This window comes from Oratosquilla oratoria, chromosome 36 (assembly GCF_046742065.1).
Source record: "Oratosquilla oratoria isolate Oo_2021 chromosome 36, ASM4674206v1, whole genome shotgun sequence".
NCBI lineage: Eukaryota > Metazoa > Arthropoda > Malacostraca > Stomatopoda > Squillidae > Oratosquilla > Oratosquilla oratoria.
Genome location: NC_134812.1, coordinates 34,144,032 through 34,162,740, shown reverse-complemented (window position 1 = coordinate 34,162,740; position 18,709 = coordinate 34,144,032). Strand labels below are relative to the sequence as shown.

General features: G+C 42.4%; 1 protein-coding gene across 5 annotated transcripts in view; it reads right to left on the bottom strand.

Moving 5' to 3' along the window:
• LOC143018952 (uncharacterized) overlaps positions 1-18,709 on the bottom strand; it is a 258,421-nt gene that overhangs the window by 19,485 nt on the left and 220,227 nt on the right. For all 5 annotated transcript variants that reach the window (XM_076174574.1, XM_076174575.1, XM_076174577.1 and 2 more), the window contains 3 exons: positions 6,099-6,178; positions 5,669-5,752; positions 3,536-3,601 (listed from right to left, as the gene is read on the bottom strand). In XM_076174574.1, the coding sequence (XP_076030689.1) occupies positions 3,536-3,601; positions 5,669-5,752; positions 6,099-6,178 (230 nt within the window). The remainder of the gene's footprint in view (positions 1-3,535; positions 3,602-5,668; positions 5,753-6,098; positions 6,179-18,709) is intronic.

Sequence of the window (18,709 nt, the reverse complement as noted above, 5' to 3'; positions counted from 1 at the left end):
AGGCAAAACCCACATCAATTTAAAGTGAGAACTTTGGATAATAGTTTCAAACTAAAATTATGATGTATAATATGATATGATATATGATGATGATATGGTCTATAGTCTGATCAAAACCAAATTTTTGTCATACACAAGCACTTCCAGGACAACCCCATCCATAAAGATAATGAACCATTCAATTTTATGGTTGTCAAAAGGGAATGGTGTAAATTGGTACCCACTACAACACTTCCCTGAACATAACACCTATAGCCACCTAGGCTTAACCTTGTGTTCTTTGTAGATGGACCTAACTTAATCAACAGGTCTACCCTACAATCAATATTTACCCGTCTGGGGTATTGGCTGCTTGTTATTGTGGCAAAGTAGCATGCAGTCGATATGTATGTATGTATGTATCTTACTTCACATGATTAAATATAAAATTGCTACAATTCCTCTAAAATTCTTGCATTATCTGGACACACAAGTCTAGTTGAAACTTGTTTTGTCTGATATCTCAACCAAACCTAAGCTCTCCCTCTGTCAACATTCAATTCTGTCACAAATTCTAATCAACATGACAGTTGGCAACTGGTGACTGCTACCCCCCCTCCTCTTCCTGCAAAGTGACACAGAATAAGCAGTACAAGACCAACCATAAACTCCCTACTCCACCAAACTTCCCATAACAAGCAAGACCCACACTATCATGTCTACATTCAGGCCACCCTCCAGCTTTAAAACAATATCAGTACAGAAAAGGCCTAACCACATATGTAAACTGCCCCAGGTGCAATCATAGCACAGAAAATATTGAACACCTCATCCTACATTGCCCTACCCCAGCTAAAGAACTATCCAATAGTAAAATTAAAAAGTCAAACTCTTCCATTGGAAAAGGACATTAAGATCCTAGCCTCACTTTTGATATTCACATGTCCTTCAGCCCACATATTAAGGATCTGACAGTGAGACTCCATCCTAGCATCTCCAACTGCCTTAACCACTGCCTCCCTGTCCTTCTCTACATACATACATATACCAAGGCTTTTTCCCCCTTACTAGGGAGGTAGCCAAAAAGGAAAAGGCATAAAATCATTCCCGCCCATTCCATCCCTGAAAATACTCCACACCCCTCCACCCTCCCTCCCATCTTAGCACCTCCTACTTTCAATAATTTGAAATATTCTGCCATCTCCCTCTTAAGCAACTCCTCATTACTCCCCACCCCTATAATATCGAGTATTGACAGCATAAATTTTATATGATAAATATCTTAAGGACTTAGTGTTAACCTTATGTTCCAGCCACAAAACATTCTTATATGATGAAATTATCCTATCCCCAAAAATGACTGCTGATCACTTTTAATTTCTATCGTCTTTCCTTTCTACTTCCCCTACAAACTTCTAACAACCTAACAATTAACAACCTCTTCAGTGTGAAATCAACCCCAAACATAGAAGCACTGATAATCATTAACAAAATGCTCTCCTCTACCCGACTCACCTTTTTCTACTCTTTTCACGTTCTCTCAAAATATCGGTGGGAATAGATACATGCCTTTGACTTGGCTACCTCCCTTATGAGAGGGGAAAAGCTCTCGATATATAGATAGAAAATTCTCAAGACAAAAACATACTCTACCTCACAGACACTCTTCCCTTGGCCTCCCTCAAGCTGCACTTTACTTCCACTTTCTTTACTTTACACCCTTCCTATGCTTTCTCATTTCTTCCTTGCAACAATTCTTCATATACACACCTCTTTTCTGCCACTACCAAAGTCACCTCTCTATCCTATATTAACTACCCTCATCAGTTCTCACCCATTCTCCTCATCTATGAAACACAATCATTATTTTTCTACTCCTACTTCCTCATTCCTCTGAATACATTCTGTATATATCTCAGCCTCACCTAGCCTTCATTATTTTTCTTATTCTCAGTGCATCTCTGCCTCACTCTTATTTCTCCACCTTATATACACTCAAACACATCCATGTACAAAACTCTTCCTGTCGCCCTTCTGGACACTGCTACAAAACCCAGTAAGGCCATCATGACTATCTGCCCATCAACTACCCTGGCCAGTATATCGTTATGTACATTTTTGTGTGAGCAAAATTTGATGCAGCCCAAAGGGATTTCTCCCTGTCTTCTCCTTTTATGCATGGGGGGACGGAGAGGGGGGGTTGCCGATTTAATGAAGCGGCCTTGCTGTGGATGTGCTGTGACTTGCGACACTGCCTCTGACCCAGGGCAGTGGACAAGGTGCAGGGATGACCCATCATCCAGGAGGTGCTAAGATAAGAGGGAGGGTGGAGGGGAGTGGAGTGTATTTAGGGATGGAATGGGTGGGAGTGATTTTGTGCCTTTTTCTTTTTGGCTACCTCCCTTGAAAGGGGGAAAAAGCCTTGGTATATGTATGTACATACATTTTTCTTTTAAATCTTTATTTACTATCATCAAGTTTCTTTCTATATACAATGTTTCCTATTCATTTCTCTTCCTTTTTGGTACACCATACTCCACTGTTACTCAATCAACAAGTTTATCTCTTACTTTAGCACTTAGATCTACAAATACCACTACATTCATTATCCTTTCAAAATTCTCCAAACATTCATGCAAGGTCCAAAACTCTTTCCTCTCTACATTTTTCTTAACCCCAGGGCCTTACACATTCGCCAACATACACACCTCTCAATCTATTCTCATATTTACCCACATTACACATCTCATCACTAACCAACAGATCTACTCCCTTGCTCTCTTTCCAGTTGACACCCTACCTATCACACTCTAAAATACAAACATAACTTCCCCTTTCAGTTTAATTTCAAATTTACCTTTCATTTCATAAACATACATTTCTTTTCCTCACTTGTTCCACATCCATACATTCAAAGATCCAATTATTATTGTATACAAATAATATATCTTTGGCTTTGAATGAAGTCTTCCTATTAATCACATTTCTATTCCACCCAGACATTTCCTTGCTTTCTTTACTCTGTAACTCACCTCCACATCTACTCCTCCATTCATTGCTGCATGCAACCATAGATACTTAAAACAATGATGATAATATTATTGATAACAACACTACTACTACAACTAATAACATTAATAATTCTAAAAAGTAGTTGAAAACTAATCAGAAAACTAACACTGTATTTGAACTTGTACATGATTTAATGTTATTACCTGAAAGGAGGACAAATAATTTAATCACCCACCAAACACAGTGTACTTTTAATGGAAATGGAAAACCCATTGCTAATAAAAACTGAACACTCATTTCAATATCAAATTATTCTGACAGTTACCCTGGGACTTGAACCGGGGCCTTGTGTGACACTTGCAGCTCTACTGACTGAGCTAAAGGAGCTCCTTTAGCTCAGTCAGTAGAACTCTGGCCTAGCATCACACAAGGCCCCAGTTTGAGTCCAAGGGTAACTGTCGGAATTATTTGAGTTGACATTCGTCATCATCGGCGATTCTATTCTTTCATTTCAATAAATGATACATGATTTAAAAATACTTACTGTACAATAGCATCACCCCTGGAAACTCCTGTCAAACTTCTGTGTTCTTCAGCTATTCTTTCCTCACTGCAAAAGTAAATAAATAAGTAAATAAACAAATAAATATATAAATAAATGAATGAATGAATTAATTAATAACCTCTTTTTTAACATTGCATCTGACCTCATTATAGACCAAATGGTCCCTTTAGGTATGTTTTACCACAGCAACTCATTGTAACAGTACTGTCACCAATAACCAGTGTTTCTATCCTTGGGAATAATGTTGTGCTGAAGAGGTGGAGTCATAGCAGTGGTAAATGAGAGATTTAAGGGGGCACTATTTATTTATAGTATTAATCAACACTCCTATCTTTGTGGACAATATCACACTATAGAACAGTTGTTTTTAACTTTTTTCAGTGCCCTTACCCCTTGGAAAAAAATAAAAATAAATAAATAAATAAATAAATAAATAAATAATAATAACAACAATAAAAAAAAAACCTTGTACCCCCATCCAATATAAATACAATACAAACATATGAAAAGGATTAGTGATATAAACCTTGCTTTGCTTTCTCATGTTAAATATACAGTACCCTTACACTGGCTATCATATCTCGTAACCCCAGATTTAAGGTTTCATAGCCTAGGTCAAGAACCATTGCTATTGAGGCAGAGTCATAGAGGTGGTACAGAAGATATTGAAGGAGGATAGCAGAGGAGGGATAACAGTAGTACAGCATATGGTGATTGACATTCTTTTTTGAGTTAAAAGTAATCTATTAAAAAAAAAAAAAAGATAAATTACTTAATAGGAATGTCACTAAAGTTGTTAAAGTAACAACTGCACAAAACAGTCAATCACCCACATGGAGGTTGGAGGGGGGGAGCAGGAGAGGGAGCAAAAGTCAAAAGTGATCAGCATTCTTCTTTTAGTTGAGATCAATCTCCAATCATAAATAATGTATGTTTACCATCCCCCCCCCCCCAAAAAAAAAAGAAAAAAAAAAAAAAAATCTAAGCTGGGTGGCAAACAGCTATGGTGCAGTTATAGAACTATAAATAAATTCAGCTACTATCAAATTTCTTTCTCGAAGAATACTCAAGGACCCTAGAAAACAAGTTACAGCTACCAATTCAGCCAATAGGTCACTCAGAGATTCTGTGGAGCTATCTAGAATGACTATCACCCTACATTTTATGTAGCTAAGGGAAACCCTTCACTGAATAAATGACTTTCCTTTGAAGGAAGGGTCCATGATATTTCTAGTCTCTGGCACAGACCTCTTAGACATTATGATGCTTCCAATTATACATCTACTATGAAGGATATGTTATTTCTTTTATCAACTTCAGGATAGCCACCAACAAGTGACAAGTATACACTCCCATTTCTTCTTAACAGACCAAAAAAGGACCTTCCTTTGTGGGAACTGAATGGAAACCAATAATTTTTCTAGTCCTCAGCATAAACCGCTTGGCCATAATGATGTTTCCAAGCATACACATGCAGCCAAGGCTATTTCTTTCATAAACTGCAGGGCAGCCACTAAAAAGTGACAAGTATACATTTGTTTTATGACAGAACAAATTACTTTCCTCTGTTTAAATTGAACCAGTTTGTATTATTTCTAGTCCTCAGAATAGACTTGTTGGTCATGAAGATGCTTCCTAGCTTACTCATCATAGCCAAGTGGTTGATGACAAGATCTTGAAATTTCAGAGCTCAGTTCAATTCCCACTAGGAGTCATTCATTCAATCTGATGAAAAACAAGAGTAAATACCCCAAACAGAGAGAGAAAGAAAGAAAGAGATACAGATGGGTGGGGGTGATTGATAGAAGTGTCAATCCTCTAAAAGTTGACTATAACACAAACCCCTAAATGACACACCACACCACACAGTTTATTCTGTAACTAATGATAATTTTTTTGCAACATAACTTCACACACCTTGCCACATAACTCTCCCCCTGAATATAAAGTACAGTACACCCCCTCTCATACTTCATACACAGTCACTATTTACAGACTTTGGTGAATACACAAAATCAAACACAAAAAGACAAGAGTGCTAAAAGAAACACATATATTTATAAATCAAGACTGCCTCTTAAATATATATATCTATGTTGCTGTGGCACTCACCAGTACTCTATGGACGGATGTTCCCTCAGGGCACTCTGGGGCAACACCTGTGCTTTCTTGTGATGTGTACGCGTGCATGTCTCGCTGCAATACAGGTAAATTGTTTAGGCTAACAAAATATGTTACATGATGCAGTAATTTGTGAAAGAAAATTCCAAACTTATACAACATAGTCAAAAGTCCAAAGTCTCTTCCCATAAAGATTTATGAGAGGTCCCAAGGATTGTTGCCAGCTGTTGTGGGGCTGCAGTGTTTCCACTTAGTTTAATTCAAGGCAACAATTATCATTGTCAATGAAACTATCTACTAACCTATTCACACTTGCTGTACAATTAATCATTCAATCAAATAAAAAATAAGTATATTTGGTATTGTCTCCATAGGCTCTTTTACATCTACATGCATGCACATTTAGGACATGGGCACTTACTCAACAAAGTCCCCACAGGAGGCTTGGATTGCGAGTGCTGCAAGCTGGAAGGCAAGAGCGCTGTCTACCTCGATCTGCGACTGTGAAAGAAGGAATAACAAAGCATTATTAAATACGTTCTACAGGTTGCAAATGTATTTATTTACTCATAATTCACAGAACTGAATCATCTTCATAGTTAACCTCTTCAATACGAGTAAAATTCTTGCAGGCATCATCAGCTGATTGATGTACAACAAAGTACCACAATACTTGCATTATAAAATATAAAGTTACAGCTGTATTACTCATTCTCTTTCACTTTGAATATTAATAACCATAGAAAATATGATTAAACCAATTCACAGAATATGGGGGTCACTCAGCTACAACTACAAAATAAATATAATCAAGATGCCAATGCCAGCATCTTCATATACCCATTCACTTTCTCAGGAAACCCCAAGTTATGTGTTTGTGGGTTTAGTACTTGTGCATGTATTACTTACATATAATCACCTAATTGCCTATTATTGCACTGAGACAACCTTGTAGCATCCTGTCTCTTTCTTTTAAACCAATTCATGGAAATCTGTTATGAAATTTAAATGCTCTGGGCACAGGTCACAGTTACCAATTCATTGACCACCTTTTTTATGATTAATAATCGTGGCCCACATTAACTGCAAATACAAGACATAAAACTCAATCCAACAGTGGGTTTACCTTGATTCTAAGGATTTGGTGTTTAACACTACCATCACCCAAAGGGGTAGGCAGAGAAGCCCCTAACTATTTTGTAGAGGTGTGAAGTGAGTGAAATATGTTTGTGATCCTGTGAGTATCATTCTAGATTTGTTGCTATTATCTGCCTTCTTAAACAGCATGACACCTATGGTCTGGGTGTATACTGTCTTTTCAGATATGATAGGTCATTCCTCTTGTCCAATGCAGATTTTTTTGCATTAAATGCCTTGAAGAAGGTGATCATACTACCCTTTGTATTTCTCTTTCTTTGATGGTGTACCCATATATCTAGTCTTTCTGTTAATTGTACACACAGTGGTGTGTGCAAAAACGATACACAAATTTAAAAACAGTCTAGATAAAATGAGATATGGAGACGGTACACCATGAGCATAGCTCCCCTTCCTGTAAAATACAACTAGGTAAATACATACACATACACCAAAAGCCCTTTCCCCCTTACTAGGGAGGTAGCCAAAGTCAAAAGGCATGATTCCACTCCCATCCACCACCCCTCTCTCCCTCTCATCTTGGCTTCTCATAAATGACAAGCCAGCCATCTCTGCATCTCACCCATCACCCTGGGTAAGAAGCAATGAAGCAAGACACAGCACATCCACAACTCCACAACAAGGCCATTTCATTTAATCAGCAGAAACACTGACATCAGGGAGAAATCCTTTTTTGGGCTACATTGAAATATCATTCACACATAACTACTCCCTAACCCCCCCTCCATCCCCCACCTATTCCCTTCGATACATTACAGTATCATCTATAAACAGCCATTCTCCACTGACTCCTACCTTCTGCCTTCTCCCTTCCTTCCTCAACAGACATCCCACTCTTGCTCAAAGCCCTGTTCACCAAAATCCTCCATCTCATCCTTAGTCATCCCTCCTGTTCACTCCATCCACCTCTGCCTTCCACACTTCTTTTACTAATCTTTATTCGTTTATGGCAGTATTAGATCTGTACACTTTTATTTGCTTAAATATCTAGGTGTCATCTGTAAACATACACAACTGTCTTATTCTTTCTCCAAAATAATTTGGGAAAATGGAGAGAGCAAGTGGTTTGAGGTAAAGGTGGGACTGTATCAGGGCTGTGTAATATCACCATGGCTGTTCAATGTCTTCAATATCTACATGGTTAGGGTAGTGCAGGAGGTAAAGGTGAGGGTAATGGGCAAGGGACTGTTAAAGAAAATGGAAAATAGAGAAAAGTGGGAGGTGAGCCAGTTGTTGATAACACTACGCTTGTGGCAGGGTCTGAGGAGGGATTAAGGGAGTTAGTGACAGATTTTGGAAAGGTATATGACAGGAGAAAGTTTAAGGTAAATGTGGGTAAAAGCAAGGTGATGAGATGTACAAAGGTAGAGGATGGTAGTGAGTTGGAAGTAAGTCTAAAAGGAGAGAGGCTGGAGGAAGTGGATAGCTTTAGGTATTTGGGGTCACATGTGGCAGGAAAGGGAGGAATGGAGGTGGAGGTAAATTGTAGATTGACAGAAGCAAGTAAATGGTGTGGGGGATTGAAAAATATTATGAGAAATAGGCAACTGGAAATGGATGCAAAGAGGTGATTGTCCCAATGACATATTATGGGGCAGAGACCTGGAATTTAAGAGAGGCAGAGAGGAAAAGTTTAAATGTGTTTCACATGTAATGTCTGAGAAGTATTACAAGGGTTACCAGGTTGGATAGAGTGAGAAACGAGGCAAGGAGGAGAGCAGAAATGGAAAAGGAGATAATAGATAGGGTTGATGAAAGGTTACTGGGATGGTTGGACACATGGATGGAATGAGCGATGAAAGATTAGTAAAAGTGATGTGGAAGGTAGAGGTGGAGGGAGTGAACTTCAGAGGACAACTGAGGATGAGACAGATGGATGGGGTGAAGGGGGCATTGAACAATAGGGGGAATGCCTGTTGAGCAAGGAAGGGAGATGGTAGGTGATAGGGATGAGTGGAAAATGATTGTATATGGATGATACTGTTATTCAAGGGGTGCTTATGTGTGAATGTCATTTTGATGCAGCCCGAAGGAATTTCTCCCCGTCTTCTCATTTTCTGCATGAGGGGACGGATGGAGGGGGGGGGGAGTCGCCGATTAAGTGACGTGGCCATGCTGTGGATGTACTGTGTCTTTCTGCATTGCGTTTGGCCCAGGGCAATTGGCAGATGTAGGGATGACTTATAATCCATGAGAAGCTGAGATGGGAGGGGTGGAAATGGTGGTAGAGGGGAGTGAAATGGGTGGGAATAGGTATGTACCTCTAATTTAGCTTCCTCCTTTATAAGGGGGAAAAACTCTTGTTATACAGATTTGGTATCAATTGATATGTGTGATTCATCAATCATATTAATTCGAACGAGTATTGTATTCAAAACAGGTAACATGTAATTATATTCAAATTTACTATCAGCAAATATCCAAAGAGGGTTCTTGAAAGTAGGTAGTGAATGAAAATCAGTATTGATCTTATCATCCAAAATATTTTTCTCTCTCTTTCTGTGCGTGTGTGTGTGCGTGTGAGCGTGTGTGGTGTGTGCGCGCGCGTGCATGCATGGGTCAGCGCTTTGCTTGTGCCTATTATGTAAACAAAAATATTAACTAATTTCGTAGACTACAGGTACAGATAGCAAAACTACCCGTAGGTTGACGGGAGTTAGTGTTGAGGGTGTGTTTGTTCACCCTCATCCAATTCATTCACTTACGTCATCCAGCCTCTTTCACCACCATAGCCTGTACATATATACACTCGTAACATTCCCATCCGTAACCAGTATGCTAACGCGCCAATTCTCCTTTTCAAAACCGTTACATGTACTGAGTAAACCCACACAACAAACATACTTTCCCTGAGTACTTCTGGATAATGTATGTGCCAAGAAAGTCAATAAAGTCATAAAAGCCTTATTCACGCCGTAAATGTACGACCCAAAGGTATAGCACGCTTCCCACAACTCCCAAGAAAGCACCAGCAACTGAAAGTTTACAATCTAAGGCAAGTGTACACCCACCCTCTGACACCACAACGCCAGCCATCGCAGCGTCTGCCCAACAACATTCCAAAGCCGAAAGTCCTGAATTCACACGGAGAGATCTGGAGGGCATCAAAAGGTTCGCAGCGGTCGGTCGTCCTGTCATTCGGTCGGAATTCCTACGCGAACCTCGCATGCCTCCTTCCCCCAACCCCCTCCTTTGCTTTCACTACCAGACCACAAGGTGACGACAACGACGACGACGAGCACGTCTCGAACCTCTACCTCCGCCACCGTGAACACCATTACAACCCCCACCAAACATTCCTACTACGTCAGTGTAGGCCTCTTGCTGTTGCCAATCTCATCCTTCTCACAACATCTTCACTATAAGGTATCTACTGCCATCACGAATGAGTAGCCTTGTCCTACAAACAGGACTCCATCACTCCCACCATAGCCATCGCTGTAAACACCGCCATGGGCAATTCTGGAGGAAGCTCTGGCCACAGTTCTTCGTTCAGTGGCCACGCGCGGTGGCTACAGGTGCAACGACAAGGCCTGAGTTCGATTCCTGCAACACCTACCTAAGGCTCAACTTTAGGTGCGACCGTTAGTTCACTCCCCACGGGCGTGAGGGCTGCATTTGCTCACCCGACCCGCACTAAGGCGCCTGGATTCAGCATGTTTTCTTAAACGACGAGTCGAGTTTGAGAAAGCGTACTAAGGATTTTCAACCTTATGCTAAGAGCTCATACGGTCCACAGTCGTTACGGTTCTACATCTCAGGAAGAGGAACTTAATAAAATAAAACTCTAAAGCTTGACAAAGATGGGGAGTTAGCAGAATTTCAACGTACGGTACTTCTGTCACCCACGCTGCTGCTTATCCCCACCCCATCATCCCAACCCAACCCCAGCACCGGGCAACGGCATTTTTCCTCTCACTACAGCCGCCGCCAGCCTAATGTATTCGTCTTCCTCGCACCTACCCAGTTACGAAGGGGTTAAGGTTAGTCACCCCAAGTGTACTCTGAGGATTTTGTCTCACACCTAAACTTCAAGCCCCGGTCTAGCGAGCGCCATATCTCAAGAAGCTTGAGTCAGGTTGCTGCTCACGCTCACCAAAGCGGAGCTTTCTTGGGCAAAAATCTCGCTCCAGTTTCAAGATTTTCTAACGTTCCCTCGGGGCGAAGTTGACAAGGGTTGCGATAGACGACATCAACAATCATGTCTGAAAGGTCAAAGGTTTGGGGGGACACTGCCGTTATTCATCAGGTCACTGTGATAAGATTGGTAATATTTGTAGATAACCGTCGTCTTTGTTTACAAAGTGACGTTCGCGTGTGCGTGGACCAAGGCAACGCTTCACAACTGGTCACCAGAAACTAGTTTGCAATTTCATGATCAATTATACTAACACTTCCCAAACAACTTCAACTCTCTCGGAAAACATTAACATAATTATGTTTCCCTTTCACCTCCTCCCTTCCCACTCCACCCAGAGGTTTTGGGGTTAGATCCACACATTTCCACCACTGGGCTGGCCGGAACCGGCGTCCATTTGCCCGATTCCGTGGCGCCTGGAAATTCCTCCACCGACTGGAACTTGCCATAGCGCCGCAGAATACCAGAATGAATCTACAAGGATTCCGGCCAGTTACTGACTGAACGCCGAGATGGTGAACGTGAAAGAGCAGAGACGAGATAGAGTAGTTTGCAAGAGTGACGTGTCAAAGTTTGGCACATTTACGTGAATCATGGAGAAGATTGAGAAGAGCCCTTTGTTCGGCAATGGACTCCGAACAACTGATGACTTGACTTGCTGGTCCCCCACCCCTTCTCCCCCGGTTGCCATGGCAATGGACACCCTGACCTCTTCCGTGCTCCGGCAAGGCGGCGGTGTGGTGGAAGAAGAGGGCAGTGCCGCATACCGGCGCGGGGTCAAGAGCGTGCGATGCGCTCTTGTGCTGTGCTGCGGTGTGATCCCTACACCTGCGGCGGCGGCGGCGGCAGCAGCAGCAGCCACCACCACCATATGGACGCACCCTCAAGTATATTACCTTACCTGACATGAAGATATACAATCGCGTGCCCCTTCTGAACAACAAGTCACCTACTTACTCAACCCTTCATAATTCAAGTGACGAGTAAATTACTTTCAGATGGAAATCATTGATAATAAAATCAATATTAATGGTAATAACAAGTAATAGTAAAATAATTATAATTACTATGAACAGTGAATAAGAACACACTATCCAGTCTAAAATCGGCCCTACTCTGATAAACACTAACATCGCTGGCCGATGTATCCTCCTTCCTACATTATACATAATAGAAAACGGTCCCTTTTGGACTAGATTATACTACGTGTGCCTGCCATTAGAGCCTACAACAACCTCGCCACGAAATGTGTGATTCACCATGGTCTTTGGACCACGTGTTGGACTCGTGATCGACAGCTATTTCCCTTTCGGAAGAGAATTCAGAGCTCGTATATGACCGATCTGTGGGTAATGGTGTGTGACCTCACATGCACACACACACCCAACTCCCCGCCCACGAGTTGGCGGGTTGTTGGTGTGTGTGTGTGTGTGTGTGTGTGTGTGTGTGTGTGTGTGTGTGTGTGTGTGTGTGTGTTTACCGAATTGCACGGAAAGGAACAACGTCGTGGGATCCGTCTTACTCTCCGATTATGATACCTGAATTAAAATTCATGCCTGGTTCCTACTTGGACTAAACCACCAATTATTTTCCAATGATCATACGTGTGTGTGTGTGTGTGTGTGTGTGTGTGTGTGTGTGTGTGTGTGTGTGTGTGTGTGTGTGTGTGTGTGTGTGTGTGTGTGTGTGTGTGTGTGTTCAGCATGCGCGCTACCCCCCCAAGCGCCCCCAAAACTTGCAGCAACCAACCCCCAAACAGACCGTCTGTTCGCTGCCATCACACCCTCGGTGGCGCCCCTCTGATGGTTTCAACAATAATCAGTTTCCTGCAGAGCCTCTTCCACTTCCGTAATCAGGGAGGCTCTCCCCCACCGGCAGTTATTTCTGGACAATGACCTTCCTAGAGTATTGTCTGGGGAAGGGGGTCATCGACCTACTTACTAAAATAACAATCCTCAAAAATTCGACCGCTCACACAGAAGGAAGTCTTTAACCTCAAATTGAACTGCAAATAAGCTACGGCAATTATTTTTTCATTCTCCCACTTTTTTTTTTTTTTTTTTTTTTTTTTTTTTTTTTTTTTAGGTCGACCTCATCCTACGTCCTTCTGGTCTCCATCAGTGGGCGTGCACACACCAGAACCTTGGACGTACAAACAGCATTACAGAAAACCCACAATAGTAAAATATGTTTCGTAAGTCTGCTTTAATGTTGTTATCCAGCTCAACTGTATCAATACGGTGGAGCCTCTTGCATGTTTTATTCTGAGCAATCCTAGGCGATTTGCTTCGACTTAAGAGATTCTTCTTCACGCACACCGATAGAAATCTCTGCTTGAAGTGAAGAACACGTTGACCCCGGAACCTCTGGTCGCCCGGATATGACGCACCTTTCCGGACCTCTGACCTCACCCTTTGTGCTGACAGGTGGCAGAGTAGGATATTAGTTATCATTTACACTGTTTATGACACTTTCATAAAATATTTGTGCAAGAGCCCGGCCGCCATCGAGACCGAACGGAGGAGGAGCTCCAAGCGAAATGGCGCTTGGCTGCAACCGAAGTCACCTTTGCCCAATGTGCTCGTACTTCAGGTTGTAGCTGTTGGAGTCTGACGTGGATCCGCGATGTGGAAATCGTGAGCAGAGTCGACCCCGCCCGCCACTCGGCGCACCAAAACGAGCACCACGAACTTTGGAAACCGCCTCCAACGTGGCCACCCTCAGCTTTGTTTCTTTACCACTGTGGGTTCCACGCGTTTTCCACCTCCTCCTCCTCCTTCACGTCGGAACTACGTGGGCCTTGAATCGTTCCTCGGCGTCGACTGGTCACTGACACTTACCATGACGGTTCTCGCGTATGAGGATTACGCTTGGTATCTTCGGCGGCCGTTAAGGGGACCCTGGTGTACGCCCATTCCGTCGTTGCTAGTCCCCTCAAAGGTCTGCGGTGCTCCAATATTTAAGAAAAGTGTTGGAACAGTTTCTCCAGTCCTATTCACTGTTGTTAGGCTTAAAATCCCCTTTCGCTATGGTGACGCCCTCTGTAGTCATGTGCAGTCAATTTTTTCATGATTTTAGTGATATTATTACCGGCCAGAATCACGCAGTTTTTTATTTCGTGACTCATCTACCAACTCTGACCTCTTCGAAGCAATATTGTTTCAATACATAGAAGCGCTAGATACAAGCAACGAAATACAAATCGATCTATGTACAACCGACTGGCAGTCCAACTTGGCGTTTTTTGTTACATGGAGTAAAGGACCAGTGACGGGTAGCTGCCCTGTGGTGGTCCAATAAGATGGACAGTGAAGATGCCCGTGTTCAAAACCCATCAACCCCTCACCTCCATCAGGTGTAACCCTGAGGGGCTGACACTCGGTCCCCGGACTGGGCCCAAGATCGCTTTCATTTACTATAACGAATGGAAATTGACAACCGGCAACTCCTGTCCTCTCCTTATTACCGAAACAGTCCCACAATGATACAACAGTCTAAAGTCTCTTCCCAGGTAGATCTATGAAAGGTTCAAAGGACCGTTACCAGCTCCTGTGAGGCTGCAGGTTATTCATTGCTGGATCCAGCGAAACGGCTTGATTGGCCAGCCATTTACGCTGCACTAGCGACTGATTCTCGCTGCTTTGAGCTCCCCGTACGATCGGTCGTCTTCTCTGGCATCTAGTGCAAGCGATACCGGTAGACGAGCGGGAGGTATTGAGAAAATATCGTTTATTCAGTATTTATTGAACTAAAAAAAGAAGAAAAAAATCCTAGTTCAGGTCTTTTACTGAATAACAAAAATATATACAACACAAGAAAACTCTCAAATATGAATTTTAGTTTGTTGGAAATATACCATTCAGTTCTCGTATGACTTAGGTGGTATGCAAACAAAAATTTGTGTTCACAAGGACGAAAAAATGTCACGTCAACTTCATTGGTCCCATGAGGCTATCATAAGTCTCATAGAAAAAAAAATCGCGAAGATAAAGGTCTTGGAAGTTACGTGCAGTCGTGGATGTCGAAGAGGCCACGATTCTCTTCAAGGGACAACTTCCTCAAAAGGGTGGCTGCACATTAGCCATGATATTATCCACTTTCGTTTCATTTTTCTTATTCTTCTTTGAGTCTTCATAAGTGCCAAGAGTATTTGTGGACAGAGCGAATCCAAGAAGAGCTTCCTCCATAGTAGCTTGTCTTGTTTTAATCAGTTGATTCCGCTCGCGGACTAAGCGAGTAGTGTGACCAGACAGCTGCACGTATCGCTGTCAAGCCAAGGAAAACAAAACCAGTCTAGCGTTAACAATGGCAAGCGTGACCGTAGCATTAGAGAAACTTGAGGCAACAATTGACTGATTACACGGAGTGATGCGATGAAGTAATACAGTATTCATCTTAAAACTTACGATCTCGGAATTTACGACACTGTAACTTTGTTACGGGTTAACTGGGTTCGAATCCTCGGCTCGTCCACGTTTCAATTTCCAACGGATGCCTCCATCGAGCGATTCTCAGTCTCGACTGCGATGGCATGGAATTAAAAGTGATTTGTGGTTGAAAAAAGATATTAATTGATCACTGGGAACCATTCAGTGTGTGTGTGTGTGTGTGTGTGTGTGTGTGTGTGTATGTATATACAACCAATGATAACAACCGTGCAGCTATTGTTGTGAAAGACGCCAAGGAAATCATGGAAACCCACTCCCTTACCGACATGACCGTTCGTCTGATAAACAAACAAACGCTTGACATTGACCTCTGACTGTCCCCCTGGTGGGCAAAGTTGGAAGTGCAGCGCAGTATAGATCGTGTCGCAATTCTATATCTCCATACTGTCGAAGATTAAGTTACGTTAAGTAAATAATTCAATTTTTTTTTTAATTAACAAAACGAATATTCTAAAAAGTCCCCTTTTTTATTTTCGAAGGAATTTAACATACACTAATGATATGCATTGGGTCACTTGTGTTAAGTAGGACTATATAATTTCAAGATAGATTGTACATTTGATCTTGAATATATTAACAAATTTACTTCTAAATTCCAACATGGAGAAATTCTAAATTCACTTGGAACATTTACCCACCCTCCTCCTTCTGCTTGTGTGAAAAATATGTCGACATCAGGATGAGTCAAGGTCAGGTATACTCATGCAAGGCAGATTATGTACCGATGCAAATTGACTCATCACTCATCACTCGAGTGAATTGCTGGCGGTAGTTACAGTAAGTGAAAGGTCCCCCACCTCCCTTCCCACGGCGTGCCACTCAGGAGCGGAAGAAGGAGGCGTGACGCTCATGGGGGCTCCGGGAAATGAACCCAACATGCACACTTAAGGGCCATTTACACGGTCAAACAGTTTGACAAACCCGGTTTGTCAGACAAGTGTTTGAAGTGATGTTTGACCGTGTGAATGGGGTATTTGGTCGTCAAACACGTTTGTCGAACGTGTTTGACAACCAGATACCCTATTCACATAGTCAAACATCACTTCAAACTCTTGTTTGACAAACCGGGTTTGTCAAACCGTTTGACCGTCTAAATGCCCCTTTACTGTACACCTTGGTGAAAGTCAAGGACTTTGCTATTTTGGTGAAAATCGCCTTGAAAATCGTACTGTACTAAGGAAAATGTAGCACCAAACTTTATGGTTATAACTGACTTACTAAACAAACAAACAGATGGACGAATTAAATAAATCCAATAAACAGCACTATCGAATTACATACAGAAACTAACTGGTATCATGTTCCTGGCCGTCCACTCTGTCAGGGCTGTCTTGGCAGGAAAAACAAGAATCAACTCTGTAGACACCAAATAATAGATGAATGAAACGACCATGCTAATATTACGGTCACATAAGCCCGCTTCCTTTTATTCTGACTGTCGCCGGATTATTTCGTTCAACCCCGTGACGTCCCCCAAGGCACAGCTTACCTCGCATTAAACGCTTTCTGTGCAGGCTACCCCTTTCCCTCTTAGCCTAGTTCCCGCCAGGCTATTACATTCACATCTGTGATATGAAAGGATCCTGGCTGGCAAGATGCTGCTTCCACTTCTTCCTCTTCCTCCTCCTCCTCCTCCTCTCGCAAAGCACCTTTGTTGGCACCTTCTACTTCGAAGGGAGGGAGAGAGAGAGAGAGAGAGAGAGAGAGAGAGAGAGAGAGAGAGAGAGAGAGAGAGAGAGAGAGAGAGAGAGAGAGAGAGAGAGAGACACAGACAGACTCACGGGGGGCTCTTCCACCACCGGGAGTTTCCACCTCCACAACTAAAAGACACGATCCACACAGAAGCAGTGGACTTGAAAAGGTCGTCGAGCCCCGACATCGACACTCTACTTACAAGTGAAAATGCGTCGTCGTTGTCAACAGTCGCCTCTTCAACAACCCGAGGGCCTTTGACCACTGGGCGGCTGGGTCCGTCTGCCTCATTCTGGGGTTCATACAAACTCACTAATCGGCTCCCCCCCCCCACCCCACCCCAGCCACGGGAAGTAATTTCATGTGCTTTGGGGGGAGGCCAGAATCCGCAATACTACATCATCAGTAATGATAACGACCACCACCACAATAACGATGATAGTAGTAACAACATCATCAACAATAATGATAATGATAATAATAATACATATACCAAAGGCTTTTCCCCCTTATAAGGGAGGTAGTAAAAAAAAAAACAAAGGCATAAAAACCATTCCCACCCATTCCATCCCTGTCACACTCCAGTCCCCTCAACTCTCTTCCCTCCCTCTTATCTTGGCACCTCCTGGATGACGGGTCCTGGATAATAATAAAGTTTTTACATTGCTGTATCAAGATTTTAACTATGGATATATATATATATATATATATATATATATATATATATATATATATATATATATATATATATATCCATAGGTTTTGAGGGGATGTGAACTGCCAAAAATAAATAACTAAATAAATGTGTGCATCAACTTGGAAATATACGGTTCACACTATCAAGGTTACCTACAGAAGTGCCGAGGCCTCACAAGTGCAACACGATTTAATGGATGCTCAGCCCTGCCGTCTCGTCTGTCGGCGAGACAATGCCACTGGCACCGCCACTATCCGCCCCCCCGCCCACATCCTAGTCCGTAGGGTTCTTCCGTGTTGAGGACCGCTTGTTCTCTTAAGGCCCTTTCACACTAGGCAAACAGTGACCGTCACTAGTGACAGTCACTAGTTGCCTGCCATTATTTAAATTGAGCCTTTCACACTGCGTCACTGCGGTTGCCCGGTTGCGCAACAGGCTATGGCTGTTGCCTGCTCCGGTAACAAGTGACCGTCACTGGCAGTTGCCGTCACCAAGCGTCTCTTCTTCTTGACCAGCGAAGCCAACAGAAGCACCTCCTCCACTGATGTCATTCTTTCGACTAATGAGATGATGAGAAAGGATTCCACAACTCAGTGACAGTCACTGGTTGCTTGCAGTTGCCTGAGACTTTCACACTAGGCAACTAGTGACGGCCTTTGTCAGTGCGTTAACATCTTCACTCTGATGCTCTGTAACGATATGTTTTGCAAACTAACACTAGATGAATCAGTACGCTGAGGGGCGGACTAGTTGAAGCCTTGGGTTCAATTTATAGTCGAGTCAAAGCTTTAAAGATGTTCTTTTAAACACTGGTAATATGATTGCATCTGTTCCTGTTGCAATTCAGTTCAATTAACTCGGAGTTATGAGAATATGAAAATCTTACTCAGTGTTCTAAA